This window comes from Thamnophis sirtalis, unplaced genomic scaffold (genome assembly GCF_051295495.1).
Source record: "Thamnophis sirtalis isolate CommonGarterSnake01/CBP01778 unplaced genomic scaffold, rThaSir2_p1.2 scaffold_4, whole genome shotgun sequence".
Classification (NCBI taxonomy): Eukaryota; Metazoa; Chordata; class Lepidosauria; order Squamata; family Natricidae; genus Thamnophis; species Thamnophis sirtalis.
The window spans coordinates 142442559-142470348 of NW_028261384.1; the positions used below are offsets into that span (position 1 = coordinate 142442559).

Below are 27790 nucleotides of genomic sequence, written 5' to 3' on the forward strand. Positions count from 1 at the left end.
CAAGGAGGAGGAAGGAGAGGGAGTCAAAGGCTGGACGGAGGAGGAGGAAGGAAAGAAGGGAAGGAGGAAAGAAAGAAAGGAGAGTTGCAGGATTCCTGTCTTATTACATAGCAATAAATCAATTCCATTTATAGCAGACCTTGCTGCTGATAAATCCGGGAGGGGGTGGGTGATGGGTGGGGGGAGTGGGCCAAGAAGGGGGCTGCCATTCCATTGGGGGGAGGGGCTGTAATTAACCCAGGGGGGGGGCACAAGGCACATTCTATTGCATAGCAATATTCCAATAATTCATAGTGAACCCTGTCACTGATAAATTAAGAATCGGGGGGGGGGGAGAGAAGGAAGGGAAGAGTAAAAGGGGGTGGGGGTTCAACGAGACCCCTATGCGTGTGCAACTCACACGCGTGTGCTTGCAAAAAAAAAATTTGCAATGCCATTTTGCCAAAAGGATCTGCTCTGCAAGGACTTTCGGGGCGTGTGGGCGAACCAGAAACCGAGGGGAGCATCGAAACGCCAGAGCTAACATTAGGGGCCTCTGCCCCCCCCCCAGCCTCAAATTGGGGGTCTTGGCTCAGAAGTTGTTGTCGATGTTCCACACGTCCCCGCTGAGCGCGTTGGCGGCGCCCTGCAGCGTCCAGGTGACGAGGGCCAGTTGCCGGCGGAAGAGAACTTCGTCAAACTTCTCCGGGGCATCCCGCAGGAGGCTGACGTGCTCCAGAAGGGCCCTGAGGGTGTGGGGGCCCCGGCCGTGAATGATGTGTCGGAAGGGGGTCTCGGTCACCGCCACATATTGAGAGAGGAAGTAGAATTCCACCTGGAGGAGGGAAGCAGGAAGCATAGGGAGGCGTCCTTTGGTCTGGTGGGGGACCCCAAAGGACACTGCCAGATTGAGGGATTGGGCGGGGGTCTTCTCCACCCATTGCACCCCCAGAGATACCGATCTGTGACCTTGCAGGATTTGGGTCTAGGGGTACTTCTTTTCTGCCTAACAAATGTTATTCAGGTAGCAACGAAAGCAGCTACGTCTGCTTATAAAGACAGCTTTGCTGGCTGGGGAATTCTGGGAGTTTCAGTCCACCCCCCTTGAAACTGTAACACTTGGAAAACAGTTGGAAATAGTTGCAAAGCTGGCTGGGGAATTCTGGGAGTTTCAGTCCACCCCTCTTAAAACTGTAACACTTGGAAAACAGTTGGAAATAGATCCAAAGCTGGCTGGGGAATTCTGGGAGTTGAGGTCCACCCGTCTTAAAGCTGTAACACTTGGAAAACAGTTGGAAATAGTTGCAAAGCTGGCTGGGGAATTCTGGGAGTTGCAGTCCACCCCTCTTAAAACTGTAACACTTGGAAAACAGTTGGAAATAGATCCAAAGCTGGCTGGGGAATTCTGGGAGTTGCAGTCCACCCCTCTTAAAGCTGTAACACTTGGAAAACAGTTGGAAATAGTTGCAAAGCTGGCTGGGGAATTCTGGGAGTTGCAGTCCACCCCTCTTAAAGCTGTAACGCTTGGAAAACAGTTGGAAATAGTTGCAAAGGTGGCTGGGGAATTCTGGGGGTTGCAGGCCATCCCTCTTAAAGCTGTAACACTTGGAAAACAGTTGGAAATTCCTGACAGTGACTTAACGAGAATCCCCCCACTCCCCAAATCCGATCCCAGCTGCATTTTCTACACCCACATCCAGTTCTTGGGGGGGGGGAAGAGAGGGGAAACATTGCCCCCTCCCACAGTTCTTTGCAATTTTTCAGGCCCCCCCAGCCCTCAAAGACGCCCCACGCCTCCTCCCCCCCCCCGGGGCCTCACCCGCATTATGCGGACATTGAACATCCGCAGTAGCCGCTCGTTGTGCTCCTCCGAGGTGTAGATGTCCCGGCGCAACTTCTCGGCGGCTCGCGCATAATCCCCCCTTGCCGAATACATCCACTGCAGGGTGAGACCCCGACTCTGGGCGAGGAAGAAACAGAGGGGGAAGGGTGTGAAGCTTGGGTGTAGGGCGCAGAGGGATGGGGAGGGAGCATCACCTGGCAGGTGGCACCACAGGTGAGAGGTCTGTTTCTCACCTGCGTGCCCCCTGCTGGACGCTACAAGAAACACACTTAGGCACAGTAAGCTGGGAGGAGGGATGCTAAAAATCAAATTATGGGGAAAGGGGGTACTAGGGTCCCTCTGATTCGGGGCCACTGTGAGGTGCAATGTGGCCCTCCTCCTGCAACATGGGGTAGGTAAGAAGTGGGAGACATCCCCCTCCCCCCGAATTTGTAAGTCTCCCTTTTGAGGAGCGCTGTTGAAGATAGCTTTGCAGAAAATGCTCCCCAAATACCCCAGTGCCAATTTGTTTTAGGGGTGAAAGCATCAGTCTAGAACCAGGAGACGGGGAGTTCTAGTCAGACAAAAAAGCCAGCTAGGTGACTTTGGGCCAATCGCCAGGAGACGGTGAGTTCTAGCCCCGCCTTAGGCATGAAAGCTAACCGGATGGCTTTGGGCCGATCGCCAGGCGATTGGGAGTTCTAGTCCCGCCTTAGGCATGAAAGCTAACTGGATGGCTTTGGGCCAATCGCCAGGCGATTGGGAGTTCTAGCCCCGCCTTAGGCATGAAAGCTAACTGGATGGCTTTGGGCCAATCGCCAGGCGATTGGGAGTTCTAGTCCCGCCTTAGGAATGAAAGCTAACTGGATGGCTTTGGGCCAATGGCCAGGCGATTGGGAGTTCTAGTCCCGCCTTAGGCATGAAAGCTAACTGGATGGCTTTGGGCCAATCGCCAGGCGATTGGGAGTTCTAGTCCCGCCTTACGCATGAAAGCTAACTGGATGGCTTTGGGCCAATCGCCAGGCGATTGGGACTTCTAGTCCCGCCTTAGGCATGAAAGCTAGCTGGATGGCTTTGGGCCAATCGCCAGGCGATTGGGACTTCTAGTCCCGCCTTAGGCATGAAAGCTAGCTGGATGGCTTTGGGCCAATCGCCAGGCGATTGGGAGTTCTAGTCCCGCCTTAGGCATGAAAGCTAACTGGATGGCTTTGGGCCAATCGCCAGGCGATTGGGAGTTCTAGTCCCGCCTTATGCATGAAAGCTAACCGGATGGCTTTGGGCCAATCGCCAGGCGATTGGGAGTTCTAGTCCCGCCTTACGCATGAAAGCTAACTGGATGGCTTTGGGCCGATCGCCAGGCGATTGGGACTTCTAGTCCCGCCTTAGGCATGAAAGCTAGCTGGATGGCTTTGGGCCAATCGCCAGGCGATTGGGACTTCTAGTCCCGCCTTAGGCATGAAAGCTAGCTGGATGGCTTTGGGCCAATCGCCAGGCGATTGGGACTTCTAGTCCCGCCTTAGGCATGAAAGCTAGCTGGATGGCTTTGGGCCAATCGCCAGGCGATTGGGAGTTCTAGTCCCGCCTTAGGCATGAAAGCTAACCGGATGGCTTTGGGCCAATCGCCAGGCGATTGGGAGTTCTAGTCCCGCCTTATGCATGAAAGCTAACTGGATGGCTTTGGGCCGATCGCCAGGCGATTGGGAGTTCTAGTCCCGCCTTAGGCATGAAAGCTAGCTGGATGGCTTTGGGCCAATCGCCAGGCGATTGGGACTTCTAGTCCCGCCTTAGGCATGAAAGCTAGCTGGATGGCTTTGGGCCAATCGCCAGGCGATTGGGAGTTCTAGTCCCGCCTTAGGCATGAAAGCTAACTGGATGGCTTTGGGCCAATCGCCAGGAGACGGTGAGTTCTAGCCCCGCCTTAGGCATGAAAGCTAGCTGGATGGCTTTGGGCCAATCGCCAGGCGATTGGGAGTTCTAGCCCCGCCTTAGGCATGAAAGCTAACTGGATGGCTTTGGGCCAATCGCCAGGCGACTGGGAGTTCTAGTCCCGCCTTAGGCATGAAAGCTAACTGGATGGCTTTGGGCCAATCGCCAGGCGATTGGGAGTTCTAGCCCCGCCTTAGGCATGAAAGCTAACTGGATGGCTTTGGGCCAATCGCCAGGCGATTGGGAGTTCTAGCCCCGCCTTAGGCATGAAAGCTAGCTGGATGGCTTTGGGCCAATCGCCAGGCGCCTGGGAGTTCTAGTCCCGCCTTAGGCATGAAAGCTAACTGGATGGCTTTGGGCCAATCGCCAGGCGACTGGGAGTTCTAGTCCCGCCTTAGGCATGAAAGCTAACTGGGTGATTTCAATCAGCCGCTCTCTTTCAGCCCAACCCACCTCGCAGGGTTGTCGTGGTGGGGAAACAGGAGGGGGAAGAAGGAGTCCATTTAACAAGCGTGGAGATGAACAACCACCACACACACACACACACACACACACACACACACACACACACACACGTCAGGTCGGTCGCGTGGCTGGCATTTTTTATGACCGTCACGACGTACGACCACGCTGGGCAGGCTCCATCATGGCCGTAAGTCGAGGAATGCCCGTGTCCCTTATGACTGAGTTATGTCTTAACAATGGGGAAGGCTGGGTGGAAGCAGAGGGGGGGGGAAGGGAGGGGAGGGCGCCCACCTTCAGCTGGGTGTTGAACTGGTTGAAGTGGGCGATCCGCTGCAGGAGGACGTCCGCGTAGCACCAGTAGTCGAGGGGGGCAGCAGGTGGTCGTGGCTCAGCTTGATGAGGAGGTGTCCCACCACTTCGGCCACCGTCTTGGCCACGGCGGGCAGGCGCCCCTGGAGAGCCCGGTTGAGGTGGTCGTAGGTGTCCAGCATGGTGTTGAGGAAGGGGTACGGGCGCGAGTCCTGCGGAGGGAGGGGGCATGGGGCAAAACTGCAAGGCTGGCATTGCGGAGGGGGGGGCTACGGACCTTCATGGGGAAGGGGCCGGGGGTCCCATTTAGTGACCATTTGAAGTTAACAACAGGTGACTTGTGACCGTTTTCCACACTTATGACTGTGTGGTTCACATGATCTGAATTCGGACACTTGGCCACCGACTCGCGTTTACGAGAGTCGCAGTTTCCCGAGGTCACGTGACACCCCTCCCCCCTTTCGCGACCTTCCCACAAGCGAAGTCAATGGACTCACTTAACAACGGCAGTGAGTCCCTTAACATCCGTGCGAAGGGAGGTCGGAAAATGGGGCAAAACTCCTTTAACAACGGCCACGGTTAGCGGCAGAACTGTTGGGCTGGATTGTGGTCATAACTGGAGGACGAACTGCACGTCAGTCGTGCATGGGGTGGGAGGGGGTGGGAGGGCCTCTCACCTCTGTGAAAGAGAACTCCACCGCCGGGACCCCCCCGAAAGAAGTGAAGGCGAAGGCGCTGCTGTCCATGGGAAGGGGCCGGATGCTGAGAAGGGAGAGAAGCCCACCAGGGTCAGGAGGAGTCAAAGGGAAGGGGCGGGGGTCCCAAGAGGGGCGTTTCAGGAGATTTTGAGCCCACAAAAAGCCGTGGGATTCGGTTAGCCCTGTATTTCCCAACCATGAAAATTCCCCAGCCAGCTTTGGATCTATTTCCAACTGTTTTCCAAGTGTTACAGTTTTAAGAGGGGTAGACTTCAACTCCCAGAATTCCCCAGCCAGCTTTGGAACGATTTCCAACTGTTTTCCAAGTGTTACAGTTTTAAGAGGGGTGGACTGCAACTCCCAGAATTCCCCAGCCGGCTTTGGAACGATTTCCAACTGTTTTCCAAGTGTTACAGTTTTAAGAGGGGTAGACTTCAACTCCCAGAATTCCCCAGCCAGCTTTGGATCTATTTCCAACTGTTTTCCAAGTGTTACAGTTTTAAGAGGGGTGGACTGCAACTCCCAGAATTCCCCAGCCGGCTTTGGAACGATTTCCAACTGTTTTCCAAGTGTTACAGTTTTAAGAGGGGTAGACTTCAACTCCCAGAATTCCCTAGCCGGCTTTTGCGAACCTTAAGTTGTGTGGACTTCAACTCCCAGGATTCTGGGCGTTGAATTCCACCAGTCCTAACGGGGCCAAGTTGGAGTCAGCCAGCTGGGGAATTCTGGGAGTTGAAGTCCATCGTTGCAAAGTTAAGAAATACTGATGAAACCACTGTTTTTTCCCCCCTCGATTATTGCCCAATTTTTAGCTGGCAGCTCTGGAGCTCAGCCCTGATGTGGGGGGGGGGGAACCAAGGGGGGGGTGGACTTGGGGGGGGGTGTAAATCCTTCTTACCCCTCATTTTCCCAGCGCCGTCCCTGCTCCGTCATCTGCTCGAAGATGCTTTGACCGCTACGATTAGGACTGTCCACCTGGAGGAAGGGATTTGGGGATGGGCAGCCACTCCGAGACCCTCCCCATCCCAGAGGCTGCCCCCCACCCCACTCCCCAAAAGGAGGGGCTCCTCCTCACCTGCTTAATGACGCTTTCGATGAGGCTGATCAGAGCCGGGCTGGTCTTAGCCAGCAATCTGTCATCTCCTGTGAAGGGAACCGGGGCCAAGGCTGTAGTCCTCATGGGCAACTTTTCTTGCGACTTCCCCACCCGCAGTTGGGGGGGGGGACTCTACCCCCTTAGCAGTCTCAGATGGCAATTAGAGGGGGGGTCTTTCCCCCAAACTCCCTCGAGCAGCTGAGCCCGACTTGCTCCCCCCCCGCCCCTGACACCAGCGGTAGTCCCTCCGAGGAAGGGGCTGCCTGCGTCCCCCTCCCCACTCACCCAGGACCGCATTGTCGAGGCTGATGTAGGCAGCGGCCTTCAGGTGCAACATGGTCAGGTACCCCTGAAGAGATCAGAGTCTGTTTTAAAAAGGGGGGTGGGTAGGAGTGGGGGGGGCTTCCCCCGTTCAGAGACCCAGGAGGAGCAGCCCCCTCCCGCTCCCATGGCTGAGACCCCCTGATCAAGGGGGGGGGGGGCGAGAGACAGACACGTTGGTGGGGAAGTTTTCGGGGGGCGCACGACCGTTTAGTGCACCCCTCTTTTGCAAAGCCCCCCCTGAGGATGGGGGAGAGTCCATTATCCCTCCACCCCTACCCCCAACCACGTGTCCCTCCTGGGGACGCCCTGACCTCCAGCCACTCGGTGGAGCCCACGCTGCCGAAGTCGCCTGCATCCCAGCTCACGAAAAGGAGGCTTCTGCGCAGCTGGAACCCTGCAGTGTAGGACACGGGAGCCCCATCACTTCTAGGCAGCGTCTCTCGAACTCATTACCTTCCCCCACCCCCCCTGCAGCTCCAAAGTGGCCCCCAACAGCCCCTGGGAGCCAAAAGGCAGCCCTGAGGTCCCCCCGCCTTTGAAAGCAGCCGTCTTCTTGCAGTTTTACAGGCCGTCCTCGACTTACGACCATCCACTTAGTGACCATCAGAAGTGACAACGCCACGGAGAGAAGTGACTTCCGGCCGTTGTAGCATGAGAATCTCAGTGTTCAGAATGAGGACGCTTGACAAGTGACTCATATTTACGACGGTTGCAAGCCGCCCCCCCCCCTCGAGTCAAGTGACCTTGTGACCAGCAAGCTCAATGGGGGAGCCGGATTCACTTAAGGACCGTATGACTAACGGAACAACGGCAGAGATTCACTTAACAACTTGCAGGCAGGAAGGAAGGGGGCAAAATGGGCGAAGCTCACTTCCCGGCCGTCTCAATTAGTGACGGAAGTTTTAGGTTCAATTGTGGTCGTAAGTCGAGGAGTGCCTGTATTGCAGTGGGGTGCTGGGGGGTCTTATGAAGTGACCCACCCACCCCCACCCCCACGTGCCTCCGTCCTGGTCTTACCGTTCTGCACCATGGCAACGAAAGTCCGTGCCAGTTCGAGCAAGATGGCCGTGCCCACTCCGGACCGGGCAGCTCCGGGCCCCAGGGAGTCCCTCTGGGCCCCCACAATCAGATAGTGATCTAGGGGATCACAAGAGATCAGTCTCATCCGCAGGAACCCCCCAAAACTCCCTCCTCTCTTCCTCGCCGCGCCTCCCCGAACTCCGTGCCCCGCCGTACCGGGTTCGAATTTGCCCTCGATGCAGCCAAAGACGTTGTTGATCATAACCGACTGCCGGACGCTGTACACCCCAAGCTTCAGGCGGAAACTGGGGTCCCCGGGACCCAGCAGGTAGGGGACCTCCGGAAGGAGCCCCCTCCAGGTTGAGGGGGCCGGGGGTCCCGTCAGCTGCCTGCAAAGGGAACCAGGAACAAACATGCTCCGTCTGAAGGATGGGCACAGCTCCCCCCCCCGTTCCCATCTTGTGTCCCACTCAACGCTGCCACCCCCCCCCAAAAAACCCCTCCAGCTACACACCTGAGCAGGCGGGCAGCCACGGCGGCGCTGATGGGGTGAGCCGGGATCGTGGGGAGCCCCGAGGATCTTACGGGGGGGAACTGGGTGTGGTTGAAGGACGGGAAGCCGGGGCTGTAAGGGTCTCCCGCCCCCATGTGGACCTGCAAGGCGGGAAGGAAAAAGGGGGGGGGCACGCTGAGCTGGGAAAAAGCCACGCGGAGCCTCCCTGGATCAAGGCAGTCTACCTCGGAGCAGGTAGCTCTCTGCTCAGCGCATCGGGAGGTAGCAAAATGCAAAACGGGGAGGGGGCAGGTTTAACAGCTGCTGCTGACCTCCCCCCACCCCCCCGAAATCTACTCACATGCCCGTAAATGCTGACGTTAGGGAAAAGGCCCAGTTTACGGGGGTCCTGGGGGATGTCGCTGGGGTCCGGGTAGATGAGGATACCCTTTGCCTGGCTGGCCTCTGCGTTGGCCACCTGGGGGGGGGGAGGAGAAAGTGCTCAGAATGACCCTTGCCCTTTCACGGCCGCCCCTCCCTTCCTCAAAGCCCCCCCCCCGAGTCTGTTCCCAACCGAGCCCCCTTGGATGCATCCCCCCCTCCCCAATTGCGAGAGGCCACCCGTCCTGCCCACTCTGCACAGCTGCACCTCCGGGGCCCAGAAACCTCATCTGCCCCCATCACCCAACAGGTCAACCTTCCCGCGGTGCCCCCAAACCAGCTGCCCGGGATTAAGGTGGGCGGGTGGGGGGGGTGTCTGGTAGAGCGGTGCAGTGGCCTAGAGATGGAGCTCTCGCCTCCCAATCAGGAGGCTGTGAGTTCGATCCTAGATAGAGGCAGATATTTCACTCTCTCTGGGCACCATTTGTTCACCATATATCTGCTGAACAAAACTCTCCCCTGGCGACAGGGAAAGGCATCCGGCCATTAAAACCCTCTGCTAGCTTCGTTCAGTTGCCCAGACTCGACCTCGCAAGGGATTATGGGCTCGTTAAATGAAGATGACGGTTTTAATTATCCAAACAGGGAGTGGTGCGGTGGCCTAGAGATGGACCTCCCAATCAGGAGGCTGTGAGTTCGAGCCTAGGTAGAGGCCGATATATTTCTCTCTCTGGGCACAATGAGAATATATATCTGCCGAATAAAACTCCGCCCTGGCGACAGGGAAGGGCATCCGGCCAGGAAACGTCCAGTTCCATTCAGTTGCCCAGATTCCACCCTGACGCAAGGGATGATGGGCTCGTTAAATGACGATGAGGATGATTGGGGGGGGGGGGGGTGCAGCCCGGCTCACCTTTTCGGCGTAGCTGTTTTTCCCAACGCGGACGATGACCAGGTGTCCCTGCGCGCTCAGCCCCATCTGCTCCAGCACCCCAAAGTCCTCCCTGCGCCCGTAGTTGGCATAGACGAGGCCGCCCTGAGGGGGGGGAGGGGGGGGTCGAGGCTTAGAGGAAGGGGAGACTCTTCAAATGGGGGGGGGAGGAGTGGGAGAAATCCCTCCCCAAAGGAAGAGCTTCCAGCCCTGGATGGTCTATCTTAACCCCCCCCCCCCAATTTGTATTTCTCATTCCTCCACTGACTCAGGGATGGGCAACGACAGGCCGACTTGCGATGACGATCCATTTAGCGTCCGTGCACTGAAAACAGGAACTTGTGACTGTTTTTCACACTTACGACCATCGCAGCACACACACCCCCATGGTCACGGGATCAAAATGCAGGCCATTGACTCATAGTTATGGCCGTTGCGCTCCCCTGGGGTCCCACGGTCCCCTTTTGTGACCTTCTGACAATGGGGACAACCAGACTCAATCAACGACCGTTTTATTAAAAACGGCAGTGATTCACGTGACGAGAATGGTCCTAAAATGGGGCGGAATTCAACAACTGTCTAGCTTAGCTTCAGAAATGTCGAGCGCCACTGTGGTGTCGTAATCTGAGGACCCACCGCATGCTAAGCTTACAACCTGTGGACCTCAATTCCCAGAATTCCTCGATGGACTCCTGGGAATTCTGGGAGTTGAAGTCCAGAAGTCTTAAAGTGGCCGAGTTTGGAGCCCCCCCCCACCTGCTCCGGACCAGCACGGAAAACCCCCTCCCCTTGAGACTGGGGGGACTGGAGAGGATTTGTACCCCCGAGTCTCCGGGCCTGTACCCCAAATGGGCCCTGTCTGTGTCTGCGGGCTTGAAGGGAGCATTGCCCAGTGGGCAGAGCAGCGGGTATTACCACGACGGTTCCAGAGGTGCTGTAGGGGCAGTAAACATCTGGATCCTCCAGCTGCAGGTCCTCTATCACAGCCCCACTGGCCTCCACCCGCTGGAGGAAGTTGGGTCGTCCCCTGGAACAAAGGGGGTGCAGGAAGGATTAGAAGCCCCCCCCCCTTCGGCCCTGTCCCCCCCCTCCCAGTAACCCCCAGCCTCAGCCGTACTGACCGGTCGGGACGCTGCAGCCCCACGTAGTGGCTATCGGTCCAGCTGTGGTCCAGGCCGAAGGAGGTGAAGGCCTCCAGGACGTGCCTAGAGAGGGCGTCCAGGCGAGGGGAGCCGGGAGGGTGGGGGGCCTCGCTCATTTTCCTGCCGGGGAGGGGAGGGGGGACACAGGTGATGAGGAGGAGGATGGCCGTATCAATTACTTACTGTAATCATGTGCATTGTACAGATTTTAATAAGGGAATAATATAATAATTAAATATCATTTGTTGCTATTGGTGGTTTTACTAATAATATTACTAATAATGTCAATAATGAATACTATAATAATTAATTATCACTTGTTTATTGATGTTTTTATTATTGTTGTTGTTATTTGTTGCTATTGGTGTTTTTATTATTATTGATATTATTATTAATTTTACTATTAATAATATCAACAATCAACAATCAATCAATAATGAATAATGAATATAATAATTAATTAGCATTTGTTATTGATGATTTTCTTATTAATAATAATTATTTCAATAATATCAATAATGAACAATATAATAATTAATTAGTGTGTTATTGATGCTTTATTATTATTAATAATAGTATGAATAATGAATAATATAATAATTATCTTTTGTTATTGATGTTTTATTATTATTACTAATGTTATTAATATCAATAATGAATAGTATAATAATTAATTAGCATTTGTTGTTATTGATGTTTTTATTATTATTACTATTGTTATTGATATCAATAATGAATAATATAATAATTAATTAGCATTTGTTGTTATTGATGTTTTTATTATTATTACTATTGTTATTGATATCAATAATGAATAATATAATAATTAATTAGCATTTGTTGTTATTGATGTTTTTATTATTATTACTATTGTTATTGATATCAATAATGAATAGTATAATAATTAATTAGCATTTGTTGTTATTGATGTTTTTATTATTATTACTATTGTTATTGATATCAATAATGAATAATATAATAATTAATTAGCATCTGTTGTTATTGATGTTTTTATTATTATTACTACTATTATCATTTATTCATTAAACATGAAACATTATTGTTGTTGTTGTTGTTGTTGTTACTTCTACTCCTACTACTACTATTACTACTACTATTACTACTACTAACCCTGCCCTCCCCCCTGCCCGCCCTCTCTCCGTGGGGTCCCTCACCGGATGGTCCCCTCGATCTCCTCCTCGTTGAGGTACTTCTGGAACATCTCCCTCAAGTCGCTCCAGTACAGGGGGGGCGGCCCCCGGGGGTCCTCGGCCGGCCGGAAGGGCCCGTCCTCGTTGACCATGGGCAGGAAGTCCCCGCAGGCCGTGCAGGAGCCCCTCCGGGAGGAGACATAACCGAGGAGGAATCCTGCAGGGGGGCAGGGGGCGAAGGGGGGGGGTTAAGGGCTGGGGGGCAAAGGGCAGGCTGGCTGATGCCAGCCGTGCCAGGCATCATCATCTCCACTGGGGCTTGGAGAAGAAGACCCCCCCTCCCAAAGATGGTGGTCCCTAGGAAACAAACAGAGGGACCCCCACCCAAAATTGGGGACTCAAAAGGAAGACCATCTCATTGCTTTAATCCCGCTGGAATTGTGGGAGTGGGGGGGGCAGGGGTACAAGAGGCTGCAGGGGTCCCATCGCCCCCTCCTCACCTACGATGAGCAGGAGGAGGCCCACCAACGCCAGGTAAACCCCCGTCTTCCACCGCTTCGGCCGCGCAGGGGGGGACCCAGACTTCTGGCTGCCGGGCGGGGGCACGTTGGGCCCCCCGGCTTCCTCCATCTTGATCTGGAGCCCCCCCGGATCGGGCTCCCCATCGTCCTCGGCTGCGTTGCGGTAAATGGTGTAGGACCTCTGCCCAGGCGTCCGCCGGATCTGGAATCGAGAGGGAGAAGGAGACCAGCCGTCGCTTCTCAGCCAGTCTACCTCGCAGGGGCGTCGTTCCAGGAACAGCAGGGAGAGAGGGTTGGGGGCTTCAAAGGGGTGGGTGTGGGCCAGGAGGGGGGGGGATTTCAGGGCTTCCCAGACTTACCGCTCGCTGCAGGCGGGCGGTCCAGACCTCCATCGTCCCCGGTGGGTCCCCGGGCAGCCCTGCCGAGAGAGCCATGCACGAATTCTCAAGGGCTCCAGTAGTGCCAGGCGGTTATCAGGGCACACCCAGCCCCCCCCCCACCCCCGGGCCCTGTGGGTGACGTCCCTGCGGCAGCCGCCTTATCAGCACCAGGCGCCTGGAGGGGGTTATCGGGTGGCGCAGGCGGGAGTCCACCCGGTCTCAAGGTTGGGCCCTGTGCAGGAGGCGGGCAGGTGGGGAGGGTACCCCCCCCCAAAAATCTCCCTGAGCTGGTGGCAAAGCAGGGGAGGGAGGGGTTTCCAAGCCTGGCCCCTTTAAGGCTGGTGGACTTCAACTCCCAGAACCCCCCCTGACCAGGGAACTCTGGGAGTTGAAGTCCACCAGCCTTAAAGGGGTTAAAGTTGGACACCCCGGGTCTAAAACCCCCACAGAGCTTCCCTCTTGCCACCGCCACCACCCCCCACCTCTTGCCGAGGTTTTTTTCCCCTCCTTCCCCCAGAATTTTGGGATCTCCTGGTGGTGTCCTGACCACCCGGGCCAGAATCAGCTTCCTTGGCGTCCCAATGGACAGGCTGCCAACCTGGGATGCCACCTCCTCAAAGTTCCCGCCCACAAAGGGTGAATTGGGGTACGCTGTGGCCCCTACCCTGCGTCTGGGGGGGTCTGCCATGGGGCTGGGGTGCCCTCCCCCCCCCAGGAAGCCAGATTGCACACAATTGTGCCAGGGATTGTGGGTCCAAAGGAGCAGAGCCCGTGGCTTGTATGGAACTCTGTGCCTTGGGTGGGGAAGGCTGCCCCAGGTGGGCCTCCGCCTGACGGGCCGGTGCGTGAAAGGGGGCGGGAGGGGGGCGCCAAGAGGGCTTCCCCCACCCGTATCCGGCTTCAAGGCTGGCTGCCACGTGCACAGCCACTGTTTAACTTCCTCTTGCAACACCTGGATTGCCACAGCCGGCCTGCCTTGGTGGGGAGGGGGAACCCAGGGGTCACTCAGACTGACCCCTTTTATGGCTCTTCTGGAGACTCCAACCCCTCCCCCCCGCTGCCACGTCCCAAGTCTACTCCTGGAGGGAACTGCCCCCCCCCACCCAGGCCCAGGAATCCCTTTGGCCTGGAGGGGGGAAGGGGCGCCTCCGAAAATGGGACGGGAGAAATTGTGGGGAGGGGGGAGGCAGCCGATGGATTCCCTTCATTTAAACTCCGCTCAAAGCTAATAAATGAGTTGGGGGTTTCCTCCCCCCCTGGCTGCATTCACCACCCCCAAAAAAAACCTTGAGTGAATCCTCTCCCCCCCCCATTGGGGTTGGCGCCCCCACCAGGCACCGAAACCCCTCGCCCAGATTGGCCCCCACACAACCCCTGGCCTCCCCCTGATTCAAACGCTTGTGGGGTCTCCTTAGAGGGCCTGGGGGGAGGGAAACGGTGCCCCCCCAACCCCCAAGGGAGGGAAGGGAGGGGTGAGGGAGGGCGGGGGACAAGGGGGCTGTTGAAGATACACCCACCCCCTCCCCAACTGTGAGTGTCAACATAAAGACAGACAAAGAATTGGAGGGGAGGTATTCACACGGATGCCCCCCCCCCTCTTCCCCATACCAGATCAACGGCATTTGGGGGGTGCCAATCGCTGCCCCAATTATTCCTCCGGAGACCCCCCGTCTTGGGGAACTCAGGGATCCAGCCCCCACCCCCCCGATGCCCCCTCTCCCTCCAAAGAGACGCCAACTCACCAGTGACTCTTGGGAGGGCCCTGTATACAGCCAGCCCTGGACTGCCCCGGCGAAGTTCTGCCCGGGTGGCTGCTCCTCCCTCGGGGGGCGGCCGTAGCATTGCCCCCTCCCAGAGAGAGAGAGAGCTGCATTGAGGGCAGGAGTGGGGGTGTCAAACTCTGCCTTTTGCTTCCAGGGAGGGCCCCCCTCTTGATCAAGTCCCTCTTAAACTGCCAAAGCGGTGAAATTGGGGTGGATGGGCATTGTGTGGCACGCACAGCGACAATCAAAGAGTGCCTGGGGAGGGCAGAACAGCACCCCCCCCCAATACGCACCCCCTCTTTGTCTTCCTGGCACCTTCCAGGTGTGTTAGGGTCCCTGGAAATTCTGGGTCTGGAGGCTTCTGCTGGTTTGGGGGTGCCAAAGGGGCCGGGCCAGCCAACCCTGTTTGGGGGAAGGGGGGGATGATGGGAGAAACACACACACCCCGGCTGATTTAGAGACTTTGCTGCTTGTCTGGGCTGGTTCGCTGCCAGCTGAGCCCAGAGGAATTCTGGGAGTTGAAGTCCAGACATCTGGCCTGGTCGATTCGGGCCTCGCTGGTGGGTTCAGCCTTTCAGCCCCCCACTTGCCCCTTCCCCTCTTTCCCACAATAAAAGGCACCCAGTTTCAGGGCAACTGATCCTCCAGACGCCAGCGCAGTCTGTCTCTAGCAAGGCTGGGGGCATTATATGGCTGCTGTGGAGAAGGGGTAGTAGTCCCACAGGGAGAGCACGCAGGGTACCTCCGGGATCCTGTTGGGGTGCAAAGCTGATTCAGCCGAGGAAGCTGGCAGCCGTGGGTGATTTGGCCGCTGGGTGGCATCCCCAACTGGGCACCCTGCCCAGTGCCGCTCCAGGCCTTGCCACTCTCTCCCTCCCTCTGCCTGGGATATTTGGTGGGGGGGGGGGGGCAGCACGGAATCCTGCCCCCCCCCCGATCCCAGCTTGCGGGGGGGGCTGCTTCTGTTTGCCTTGGCAGCGAGGTGGGCATGTGATGGGCGTGTCGGAGGCTGTTTTCTGGCCGGAGATAGGAGTGGCCTTCCAGGCAGGGGTGGGGGAGACGCACACGTGTGTGTGTGGGGCAACAATCGGTTGTGAGCAGCGAGGAAATCTCCGCTTAAGTGTGAAATGCCAGCTTTATAGGCTCCTGCTGGTGTCCAAAGACTTGGAAACTTTAAGATGGGCAGACTTCAACTCCCAGAATGCCCCAGCTGGCATCAATGGACTTCAACTCCCACAATTCCCCAGCTGGCATTGGTGGACTTCAACCCCCAGAATGCCCCAGCTGGCATGAATGGACTTCAACTCCCAGAATTCCCCAGCTGGCATCAATGCACTTCAACTCCCAGAATGCCCCAGCTGGCATCAATGGACTTCAACTCCCAGAATTCCCCAGCTGGCATCAATGGACTTCAACCCCCAGAATGCCCCAGCTGGCATCAATGGACTTCAACTCCCACAATTCCCCAGCTGGCATCAATGGACTTCAACCCCCAGAATGCCCCAGCTGGCGTCAATGGACTTCAACTCCCAGAATTCCCCAGCTGGCATGAATGGACTTCAACTCCCACAATTCCCCAGGTGGCATCAATGGACTTCAACCCCCAGAATGCCCCAGCTGGCATGAATGGACTTCAACTCCCAGAATGCCCCAGCTGGCATCAATGGACTTCAACTCCCACAATTCCCCAGCTGGCATGAATGGACTTCAACTCCCAGAATGCCCCAGCTGGCATGTTGGCTGAGGAATTCTAGGCACTGAGCTCATTTCATAGAATAGAATAACGGAGCTGGAAGGGACCTTAGAGGTCTTTTAGTCCAGTGTTTCTCAACCGTGGCAACTTGAAGATGTCCGGGGAATGCTGGCTGGGGAATTCTGGGAGTTGAAGTCCGGACATCTTCAAGTTGACATGGTTGAGAAACACTGTCCTAACCACTGCTGGGGAATTCTGGGAGTTGAAGTCCAGACATCTTCAAGTTGACATGATTGAGAAACACTGTCCTAACCACTGCTGGGGAATTCTGGGAGTTGAAGTCCGGACATCTTCAAGTTGACATGATTGAGAAACACTGTCCTAACCACTGCTGGGGAATTCTGGGAGTTGAAGTCCAGACATCTTCAAGTTGACATGATTGAGAAACACTGTCCTAACCACTGCTGGGGAATTCTGGGAGTTGAAGTCCGGACATCTTCAAGTTGCCAAGGTTGAGAAACACTGTTCTAGTCCAACCTACAAGTCCTACAGACCAATGGTTCGCCAATCTCTTCTTGAAAACCTCCAGGGATGGAGCTCCCACAACTTCTGGTGGCAATGAGTTCCCTGGTTAATTGCCCTCACTGTCAGGACGTTGCTTCCCTCCTGGATGAGTTTCCCACCCGTTGCTTCTTGTCCTGCCTTTCGGGGGGGCTTTGGAGAATAGCTTGACTCCCTCTTCTTTGGGGCAGCCCCACAGCTATTGAAGTCATTGAATCAGAGGGCTGGGAGGGGACCTCGGAGGTCATCTAGTCCAACCCGCCGCCCGAGGCAGGAACCCACCCATCTGAAAGTCACCAAGCTTGACTGTGGAGGTCGTCCATCATCCGGGTTATCCCAAAGGTGCTTTTTTGACTGAGAAAAAAGCCGGGGGGGGGGGGGGAACCGAGTTAGGCAAAGAAGCCGCTGTGTCTCTGGGGATGTGCAGAGGGCTTCTTCCATCTCCAAAGCTGACTTACCCATTCTCTCTCTCTTTCTCTCTTTCTCTCTCTCTCTCTCTCTCTCTCTCTCTCTCTCTCTCTCTCCCTCCCTCCCTCCCTCCCTCCCTCTCTCTCTCTCCCACCCACCCACCCACCCACCTACACCTGCAGCTTCTTTGGGAGAAAAACAGACACCGTGTGCGAATGCTGGCTTGTTCGAGAAAGCAGAGCAACTTTTAATCAAGATCGACAAGAGACTCGGCCCTTCCCTGACCCCCCCCATCCCTCCGTCCGTCCGTCCGTCCGTCCGGAATTTGCCCCCCTTTTTTTTCTAAGAACCGATTCGCAAACCAGCTGCTCTTGGAAGGAAAACGCGATAAATATTCAGAAAACTGTACAGCTTTAACTTAACATCAAATATAGACTCTCCGGAAATCCCTGAGGGGGGGGGTCTCCAACCGTCGGCCCTTTAAGACTGGTGGACTTCAACTCCCAGAATCCCTCAGTCGGCTCCTGGCTGAGGAATTCTGGGAGTTGAAGTCCAACAGTCTTAAAGGGGCCGACGGTTGGAGACCCCTGCCTTAAGAGTAAAACTATACATATGTATACAGGACGCCCTTTAAAAAAAACATTAGAAGTTGCCCGGATAAACGGCAGTGGTGGGTAAGTCCTCGGTTTTACGACTGTGAGTGAGCCCAGGATGGCTGCCGCTGAGCAAGGCGGTTGGCAAATGAACCACGTCCAATTTCGCGGCCTTATCGCCATGGTTGTTAAGCGAATCACTGCCATCGTTCTTCTCAGAAGGTCCGCTTTGTGTCCCCCAGGGAACAGGGACACCGTCGTAAATGCATGACGCTGAATGCCGAGACGTCCCAGTGGCCAAGCGAATGGATTTTGATTGCAGGATTGTGTGGGGGGATGGGTGCTGTGATGGCCGTAACTACGAGGACTAGTTCTTTTTTCAGTGCTAACTTGGAACGGTCGCTAAATGAATGGTCGTACGTCGAGGACTACTTGCAACCAGGCCAGAGCCAGCCGTTGGATGTGCTGCCTGGCAGCTGTCAATCACTCAAGGGGGGCACCCTAAGGAGCCCCCTCCCCACTTTCCCACGTTTTGTGGATGGGGAATAGAGGGGGGGGCTGCATCTTTGTGAAAAGACCCTTGTCTCATTCTGACAAAGCAGGCAGTCCTTGCCTTACAACCACGGCGGACCCTGAAATTTCTGCCGCTAAGTGAGACCGTCGTTAAGTGAGTCTTGTCCCATTTTGTGACCTTCCTTGCCACTGTTGTTAAACGAATCGTTGCAGTTGTTACATGAGTCGTACAGTTCCTAAGCCCCATCTCACTGGACTCTGCTTCACGTGTCCCCGGGATGCTGCGGCCGTCATAAACGCGAGTCAGCTGCCCAAACGTCTGCATTTTGATCCTGTGGAGACGCGGCAACGGTCGTAAGTGTGAAAAACGTCCCTACGTCCCTTTCTCCAGTGCCGTTGTAACTTTGAAACGGTCACTAAATGAACAGTCGTACGTCCAGGACTGCCTATGGAGGGTTTTTAGCTTAAAAGGCTTCAATGCCTAGTCGGCCATGGTTTGATTGACACCTGCCAGGTCCCCAGCTGATCCGCTCAGCCTTTATTGCCACCGCGCACATGGGTGGGGGTGTGTGCAAGTGTGGAAGGGGTTCGGCTTGAACAAGTGACACCCCCTCCTTCCCCAGGCGAAGGACGTCCTTGACACAAACACACCCCTTCCCAAAGAGGGGGGGGTCCCCACCGCTTCCCACCAGCTTAGTTGGAACACAGTAGAATAACAAGAGTGGGAAGGGACCCTGGAGGTCTTCTAGTCCAACCCCCTGCTTCGGTTGCCCCAGCTTAGCGCCACCACGCATGTCCACGCATGGGAATTTCACCCAAAACCGGCTCCGCGTGGGGTTGGGATGGTGCAGATTTGGGGGGCGGGGGGGGGACACAAGCACATCTAGAAGCCTCAATGCCACCCCCCTTTTTCCAGCCCTGGTTTCTTCCTCTTTGCTGGTGGCCAACGGGGGCTTTTGGGGGGGGGGGAGACCCCAGACCTCCATCCCTGTTTCCTTTGATCTCGTCCCCTTGCGCCGTCTCACTGCAGAAGCAGCCACTCTCAAACATGGGTTCGGGGTGGGGGGGCTGCCTCGTCCCCTTCACTCCCCCGGACTCAGGTGACACCTGGAAGTGTGCAGAAGTGGTTTCCGTGGTGGTGGTGGGGGCTTCTTGGCGGTCCGATCCAGAGCGGCCGTTGGCACGGCCCCCGAGTTGCCGCGCGCGAGACGCGGTGTGTCTTGCACGCCTGTGTCTTTCAAGCGACCATCCGAGGGGGTCTTCCCTCTCCCCGTGGAAGGGGAGGAACGCCGAGTGGCCAGCGGCTGCCCCCCCCCCTGGTCACCTGCCGCTCCCCTGGCACACGCTGGCGAGGAATAAATTGACCTTCCCCCGCAGAAAACTGGCATAAACGCTGAAGAGTTTTGGCACAGTGGGCACGCTCAACGTCCGAGGGAGGGGCTCCTCCGCGGGGCCTGCCTGTCGGAGAGGAAGGGAGCAAGGTTGAGACAAGGAAGGGCCCAGGCCCCGGAGGCGTTTAGGACTGCCGTCCTTGACTTAACGGCCACAACGGTGCCTGGCACTTCCGTCGCTAAGCGAGACCAATTTTACAATGATCTCTGGCCCGTTTTTCTTGCCGAGGGAGCCGCCGCTGTTGTGAGTTAGCACAGTTGTGAAATGAATCCAGATTCGCAGCAGTTACTTCAACTCCCAGCATGCCCCGGCCAAGACAATCCATTGGTTTAGCTGGGGCATGCTGGGAGTTGAAGTCCACGACTCTTAAAGGGGCCGAGGTGGAGAAATAGGGAAGCAAAGTCTCCGTTGACCTGGGAATGCGTTCCCTGCCGAAGTGGCCCCTCTCTCCCTGATGTCCCTGGACACAACAGCCGAGCGGTTGCCTCTGAGCCTGTGCAGAGGGCCCTCCCACCCCTGCGTGTCCTCACCTGGGCATTGTGCCTGCGCAGAATCTCCCGGATGCTCCTCAACCCGCTCTCCATCACTTCCAGCTGGCGAAGGAAAGGCTGCATCCGCGGCTGCTGGCTTTTGACTTGGCCGACGGCGCTGGAGAGAAGCGCCTGGCCACTCCACACCTCCCAGGCCTGCCTGGACCTCTGGGGCCGAAAGAGAAAGTTGGGGGGGAAGGAAAGAGAAGGCGGTCAGCCGACGGGCCATTTCCTCGCCCGTGGGGCTCCCGCGTGGCATCGCCCCAGATTCAACTTACGTCCATTGCTCGCCAGTCCGGAAAATTCACCCGCGTGTCCGACACCGTCACCTGTTCAGGTAAGTTGCAGGCGTCTTCGCAAAGGTCCACCTGTGGGGAGACGGGACCAGGGGGTTGGACTAGATGGCCTCCGAGGACCCACACCCAGCCCCAGGACTCCAGGGTTTGATTGCTTGCAACTTCTGGAAAGTTTGGAGGCTATTTCAGGCTCAGGGGCAGCTCCTTGCAACGTCCGGTAGAAGCCGGCTGGGATGGGTACAAGAGAGTCCCTGCCTGAATCTGCCCTTCCCTGAGTCCCTCCGGGGGTTTAAGTGTTAGGCGGAAATTGCTCCTCTGAGCAGCGGGAGGGTTGGGCTCCTCCGAGTCACTCAGAGCAACAGACTCGGGACTTACAACGTCCTTCTCCATCCTGCTGGCGTCCTGGATGAATTTGTTCATGACGCTCTGGTCGCAGACGGGCTGGGCAGGGGCCGGGAAGGATGGGTCCAAGGATGCCCACACAACGAGGAGTAGAATCAGCCCTGCGCGGGGAGAAAGGCGGAGAGGCTGCGGTCAAGGAGAGACCGGGGATAGAAGAAGGACGACGGAAGAAGAGAATAGCAGAATAAGAGCAGAATAGCAGAATAAGAGAACAATAGAATAATAAGAGAATAACAGAATAACAGATTAAGAGAATAACAGAATCACAGATTAAGAGAATAATAGAATCACAGAATAACAGAATAATAGAATAACAGATTAAGAGAATAACAAAATAATAGAATAATAGAATAGCAGAATAATAGAATAACAGATTAAGAGAATAACAGAATCACAGAATCGCAGAATAAGAGAATAACAGATTAAGAGAATAACAAAATAATAGAATAAGAGAATAACAAAATAATAGAATAGTAGAATAATAGAATAACAGATTAAGAGAATAACAAAATAATAGAATAGCAGAATAATAGAATAACAGATTAAGAGAATAACAGAATCACAGAATCGCAGAATAAGAGAATAACAGATTAAGAGAATAATAGAATAACAGAATAATAGAATAATAGAATAACAGATTAAGAGAATTGCAGAATAAGAGAATAAGAGAATAACAAAATAATAGAATAAGAGAATAGCAGAATAATAGAATAATAGAATAACAGATTAAGAGAATTGCAGAATAACAGATTAAGAGAATAACAGATTAAGAGAATAACAAAATAATAGAATAAGAGAATAACAAAATAATAGAATAGTAGAATAATAGAATAACAGATTAAGAGAATAACAAAATAATAGAATAATAGAATAGCGGAATAATAGAATAATAAAATAACAGATTAAGAGAATAACAGAATCACAAAATCGCAGAATAAGAGAATAGCAAAATAATAGAATAGTAGAATAATAGAACAACAGATTAAGAGAATAACAAAATAATAGAATAAGAGAATAGCAGAATAATAGAATAATAGAATAACAGATTAAGAGAATAGCAGAATAATAGATTAATAGAATAACAGAATAAAAGGGTTCCAACTAGCATCCAAAATTAAATGAGATTCCAAGGCAAAGGATTGCTCAGAGTTCCAGAGTAACAGAACAACAGAATAACAGAACAAAAGAATAGCAAAATAACAGAACAACAGAACAACAGTATACCAGAATAGAACAACAGAATAACAAACGGTAAGAATAAAAGAATATAAAAACGTCATGAAAGAATAATGGGACAAAAGAACAGCAGAACACGAATAGGACCTCGGAGGTCTTCTAGCTGACGTTGCCAGGTGGGCACCCAATTTCAGGGGGCAGGAGGGGGCTTCCTGGCTGCTCTCCTCCGTCTTTTGGCGTCCCGGGGCCCCTCTGTCTCTGCCCCCCCCCCACATGCTAAGGGCCCCTCCTGGCCTTCTCCCTTGGCCATCTCTCCACCACCATCCATGCCGGACTTAAGGATCGAGCTGGGGGTCACCCTCAACCCCAGGACTGGGCAGCTGGACCCCTGAACTTCCTGGCCCCAGCTGGCAAACGGGGCCTTTCCTCCCCCCCCCATTTTCTCGCCTTGCTGCTGCTGCTGCTGCGTTTCTCACCTCCCCTGCCCCACGCGCCCCCTTCATCCCTCCCCTCTCGGCCTGCAGTGTTGACAGATGCCTTATCAGCCCATTCCTTCAACGCTCAACTAATTTGGTTTCTCTCCAGGGGGGCCAAAGTCCGAGGCGGTCACACTTGGGAATCCGTGCAAGATTTTTCCCACATCCTCAGCTTGGGGCCACCCGGGCAGCTTCCGGGGCTTCCAGAGGGCATGAAGACGAGCCTCGGTTTTCCTACCTGCGGGAAGCCCAGCCAGCCACCGGGCGAATCCCCCTGAATTTCAAACCCACTTCGACAGGGGGGAGTTGTGCCCGCTTCCTTCTGCTTGCAAAGGGGGAGATTATCCCCGAAGCTCCTTGGCAAGGACGGTTATCCCTTCCCTAAGCTGATGACCACAAAGAGGGGTAGAAATAGGGGCCCCTCCAGCCCTGCTGGCGGTCCCCCAACTCCGCAGCTTCACACACACACACACACACGCACCCCTGATTTAAATGCCCGATCTTCGGTCTTCCTCGCTGATGCTTGGCCAGGCGTACCCAACTCTGGGTTAACTCTGCCTGCCCCATCCTTGAAACACTGTGTTCCCATCCCGGGCCCCCTCCAGGCAGGGGATGATGGGCACCCTGCCCTCCCCCCCCCAAAGACCGTGGACTTTGATGGATGGGAAGGGCGTCCCCGCGGTTTCCCCGACAGCCAACCTTTTTGGCCGGTGCCCAGCGCCATCGATCCCCAAGGCTGGCACGGCGGGGCTGCCCTCCCTCTTGCCAAGCCCTGGAGCAACACCACTTACCAGAGATCCCCATAGCCAACACTTCATGGTCCCAGCGACTACCGGACCCCTCTTGCTCCACGGCTCTCCATCGACGGCTGGGTAAGCCGGGGGGCTCTCTGGCCAGGTGGGCACGGGTCGGTCCCCTTCCTCGCCTCCGCTGCGCTCCTCAGTGTGCCGGTGGGGGAGTCCGGCAGGGGCCACAGGTGAGTTCCAGAGGGCTTCCTCTCCCAGCCAGCCGGGACTCTGCTTGAGAGTTTGAGCCTCTCCAGAACTTTGCTCCCTGCTCCGGCGTCCCTCTGGGGTCCCGGCAGCCCCCTGGCTGTCACCGCTGCCCCTCTTCCTCTCCGGGGGCTGAGAAGCGATGGGAGAGATTCCTGCCCTGTCTGGAGTCTCGCCCGGTGTAAACTCTCCCCACCTGAGTTTGCAGGAGACCCCCTGGCTCACCTCCTGCAGACCCCAGGCACCAGTTCCCGAGCTGCGACACCAGGCGCACGAGGCAGCACGGTTAATGTTTCATCCGCTGCTCTCTTTGCTCTGCGTCCCAGATGCCTTCTCTCTCCCCCCCCCACCAGCACACCAAGCACCCTTCCTTCTCTGAAGGCAAGAATTTCACTGGACCGGCCCCAGGGGGGGAGATGGGCAGTTTCCCCTCGGCCGGACAGGCGGAAATCAAGGGGGCTTTCTCCGCCGGTCCTCCGCGAAGGGCCATGCAAGACGCAGCACGTCTCCCTCTGGCCCCCCGCCAGCCACAGGTTAAGGCCTGGAAGGGGAGAAGGTCAACGGCTTGGCGGGCGGCCACTGACCGGTGCCAGAAAGCGGCCGAGGATGGCTCGTTTCCTCCCCACGGACACTTGGAGGAGGAAGAGGACGAGAAGGCACCTTCTGGCCAGTGGCCCTGGTCTGTGTGGCTGCCAGAGGGCTCCCCCTGAGGCCTGGGACTCCCCTCCCCAACCCCCCACCCACCCACCCACCTCCGATCACTCGACCCCTGGCCCTCAAGCACCCTTGACCTTCTGCCCTCCTGCTGCAAGCCCCTTCTTTCTGGAAACGCCCCGGTGGTGGGAATATGCCCAGGTGGCGTGGGGGGCATGGGGCGTGACCTTGAGGGACAGAGCCCCTGTGACAGTTGTGGGGCTGTCTCCCCTCCCCTGGGAGGGTCGTCCCCCCCTTCCCCCATGAGAAGGAGAGATGCGGCCCACAGCCAGTTTCCCAACCTGGGTCGTGCCAGGAACGTCTGAATGTTCTCCATCCTGCCCCGGCCTTAAACGGTGCCCATTCCAGCCACTCAATGGAGAAACCCTGCCAGAATTAAGTTACCTTAATTCTACTTTGAGTTACTGTCCTTCATAATTTCCTCCTGCTTTTGGCATGGAGTTGGCACAGAGTGGAGGAGGGTGGGGGGCAGAAGTTGGCAAGAGAAGTCAAGTTTTGGCCCAGTTAAAACATCCGGCACTTTCTGTCTCGTCCATTCCATTTCTGGTAAATGCCACTGATGTCCACTCATGTGGGTGGCCGAGCAGGGAGGGCTTTCTCAGAAAAAGGGGGGGCTGGGTGGGGGGCTGACCTCAGAGGGGCCGGCGACTGCTTGTCTCAGCAGCTCCGATGTGGGGAGCCCTGGGGGGGGGTGTGTTCCCCTCTGGCCCATCTGCCTGCAGTACCGCCGAAAAAGCCCGGCCTGGAATTTGCAAGCTTGTTGAGATTCGAGGGCAGTGGATGGCAAACCTTTTTTGCCTCGAGTGCCAAAAACACGCACGTGTACACTATCACCCCCCCTCGCATAATTTAATGCCCCCCCTGCGCATGGGAACGTGACCCCCCCCACCCTGCTGCACCGCACATTTGCGCACGGCTTTCTTGGAGCCTGGGGAGGGCAAAAGCGGATTCCCCCGTCTCCCCCACCACCCCTGGAGGCCGGAAACGGACCATTTTCCGACTTCCAGTAAGCCGTGGTAGGAGACACAAACGTTTTTCACACTTAGGACGGTGGTAGCATCCGCCGTGATCATGGGATCAAAATTTGGACGCTCAGACACTATTTATGACGGTCTCCCTGGGGGTCACCTGACCCACTTTGGCCGCCTTCTTTGAAGCAAGGTCAAGGGGGGGAAGCCGGATTCGCTTAACAACGGTGCTGCTAATGTAAGAACGGCGGGGATTCACTTAACAACTGTGGCAAGGAAGGTTTGCAAAATGGAACGAAACTCACTTCACAACTGTCTCGCTTAGCGATGGAACTGTTGGGCTCCCTTGTGGGCATAAGTCAAGGACTACCCAAATGTCCTCACTCTCTCTGTCTCTTTCTTGTCCCCTTTCTCTTCCTCATTCTCTCTCTCTTTCTCTCTCTTCCTCTCTTCCTTTCTTTCTCTTTCTCTTTCTCTTCCTCATTCTCCCTCTTTTCTTTCTCTTTCTTTTTTCTCTCTTTCTCTTTCTTTCTCTTTCTCTTTTTCTCTTTCTTCCTTTCTCTTTCTCTCTCTCTCTTCCTCACTCTTTCTCTTTCCCTCCCACTTTCTCTTTCTCTCTCTTTCTCTCTCTCTTCCTCATTCTCTCTTTCTCTTTTTCTTTCTCTTTCTTTCGCATTCTCCTCTCTTTCTCATTCTCTCTCTTTCTCTCTGTCTTCCTCATTCTCTCTCTCTCTATTTCTCTCTCTATATTTCTTTTTCTTTCTCTTTTCCTCTCTTTCTTTCTCTCTTCCTCATTCTTTCTTTCTCTCTTCCTCATTCTTTCTTTCTCTCTTTCTCTTTTTCTTTCTCACTCACTCTTTCTCGTTCACTCTTTCTTTCTTTTTATCTCTTTTCTCTCTCTCTTTCTTGTTCTCTCTCTCTCATTCTCTCTTTCCTTCTCTCGTTTTCTCTCTTTTGTCTTTCTCTCTCTTTCTCGTTCTCTCTCTCTCTCCCTCCCTCTCTCTCTCTCTCTCTCTCCTCTCTTCCCTATGCAGCATCTCTTTACTGCTGTCTCAAGCCCTGGTAAGGCCACACTTGGAATATTTGCATCCAGTTTTGGTCGCCACGATGTAGAAAAGATGTGGAGACTCTAGAAAGAGTGCAGAGAAGAGCAACAAAGAGGATTAGGGCAGTGTTTTTCAACCTTTTTGTGCAAAGGCACACTTTTTTCATGAAAAAAAATCACGAGGCACACCACCATTAGAAAATGTTTAAAAAATTTAACTCTGTGCCTATATTGACTATATATAAGGTGTTTTTCCCACGGCACACCTTATACTATGTCACGGCACACTAGTGTGCCGCGGCACAGTGGTTGAAAAACACTGGATTAGGGGACTGGAGACTAAAACGTATGAAGAACGGTTGCAGGAACTGGGTATGTCTAATGTTTAATGAAAAGAAGGACCAGGGGAGACAGGATAGCAGTCTTCCAATATCTCAGGGGTTGCCCCAAAGAAGAGGGAGTCAAGCTATTCTCCAAGGCACCTGAGGGTAGAACAAGAAGCAATGGGTGGAAACTAATCAAGGAGAGAAGCAACATAGAAATAAAAAATAAAAAATCCTGACAGCGAGAACAATCAACCAGTGGAAGAGAAGTTGCCACCAGAAGTTGGGGGTGCCTCCATCACTGGAGGGTTTTAGAAAAGAGATTGGACAAACATCTGTCTGAAATGATTTAGGGTCTTCTGCTTGAACAGGGGGTTGGACTAGAAGACCTTCAAGGCCCCTTCCAGCTCGGTTGTTATTCTGCTTTTTCCCACTGCAAAGAGAAGGAAGGAAGGAAGGAAGGAAGGAAGGAAGGAAAGAAAGAAAGAAAGAAAGAAAAAGGGAGGGAGGGAGGGAAGGGCACCATCACCTTACCTGTCCAGCCAGGTGTTTCCAAGTAATGGCACAATCTGCAAATGAGCTGGTTTTAACCCAGCCTGCCCGGCAAAGCCCAGGTCATTGAAAGAAGGGGAGGTTCAGCGTATTGTGTGAACGCGGAATACTGGTTAATCCCACTGTACAAGTGCAGGCATCGTATTTGGCCTCTGGAACTGCTGACACAAGAAGGGACTAAGGAACAGCACTGCGCCAAAGGCTGTGCCAGGGAACCGCAGCCACGCAGAGCCTCTAGGGCAGTGTTTCTCAACCTTGTCAACTTGAAGATGTCCGGACTTCAACTCCCAGAATTCCCCAGCCAGCGAATGCTGGCTGGGGGATTCTGGGAGTTGAAGTCCGGACATCTTCAAGTTGACAAGGTTGAGAAACACTGTCCTAACCACTGCTGGGGAATTCTGGGAGTTTATTTTTTATTTATCCGGACATCTTCAAGTTGCCAAGGTTGAAATACTGTTCTAGGGAGAGGGCAGTAGTATAGCTGAGCACCCCACAGTCCTGTTTTCTCCACAACAACAACAACAACCTTGTGAGGTGGGCTCGGCTGAGAGAGAAAGGGATTGGCTCAAAAAAACCAGCCACACGGCTTCCGTGCCTAAGGTGGGATTAGAACTCCCCGTCTCCTGGTGGTCAGCTCAAAGTCACCCAGCCCGGCTTTCATGCCTAAGGCGGGACTAGAACTCACAGGCATGGCGGTATCTCGGGGCGATTCGTGCCAGAGGTTTGCCGTGTGGCTGTGGGGACGGTGAATGTGT

At 54.7% G+C, this 27790-nt stretch overlaps 2 protein-coding genes across 2 annotated transcripts; both read right to left on the minus strand.

Moving 5' to 3' along the window:
* Positions 1–12699, minus strand: TFR2 (transferrin receptor 2). The gene is given in 19 exon segments (XM_087714319.1): positions 1–814; positions 1799–1939; positions 4484–4561; positions 4564–4713; positions 5179–5263; positions 6098–6174; positions 6275–6342; positions 6581–6644; positions 6931–7013; positions 7637–7756; positions 7856–8028; positions 8154–8293; positions 8494–8610; positions 9427–9549; positions 10360–10471; positions 10566–10706; positions 11762–11954; positions 12238–12460; positions 12618–12699. Coding segments are annotated over 19 exon segments (2406 nt in total). The 5' UTR covers positions 12693–12699; the 3' UTR covers positions 1–571.
* Positions 12700–19132: 6433 nt separating this feature from the next.
* EPO (erythropoietin) lies at positions 19133–24031 on the minus strand. The gene is made up of 5 exons (XM_087714320.1): positions 23233–24031; positions 20763–20890; positions 20370–20459; positions 20092–20259; positions 19133–19627 (listed from the first exon to the last, which is right to left on the minus strand). Exons 1-5 carry the CDS (start codon positions 23243–23245, stop codon positions 19490–19492), a joined length of 537 nt encoding a protein of 178 aa, XP_087570446.1. The 5' UTR covers positions 23246–24031; the 3' UTR covers positions 19133–19489.
* Between the last annotated feature and the right edge of the window lie 3759 nt (positions 24032–27790).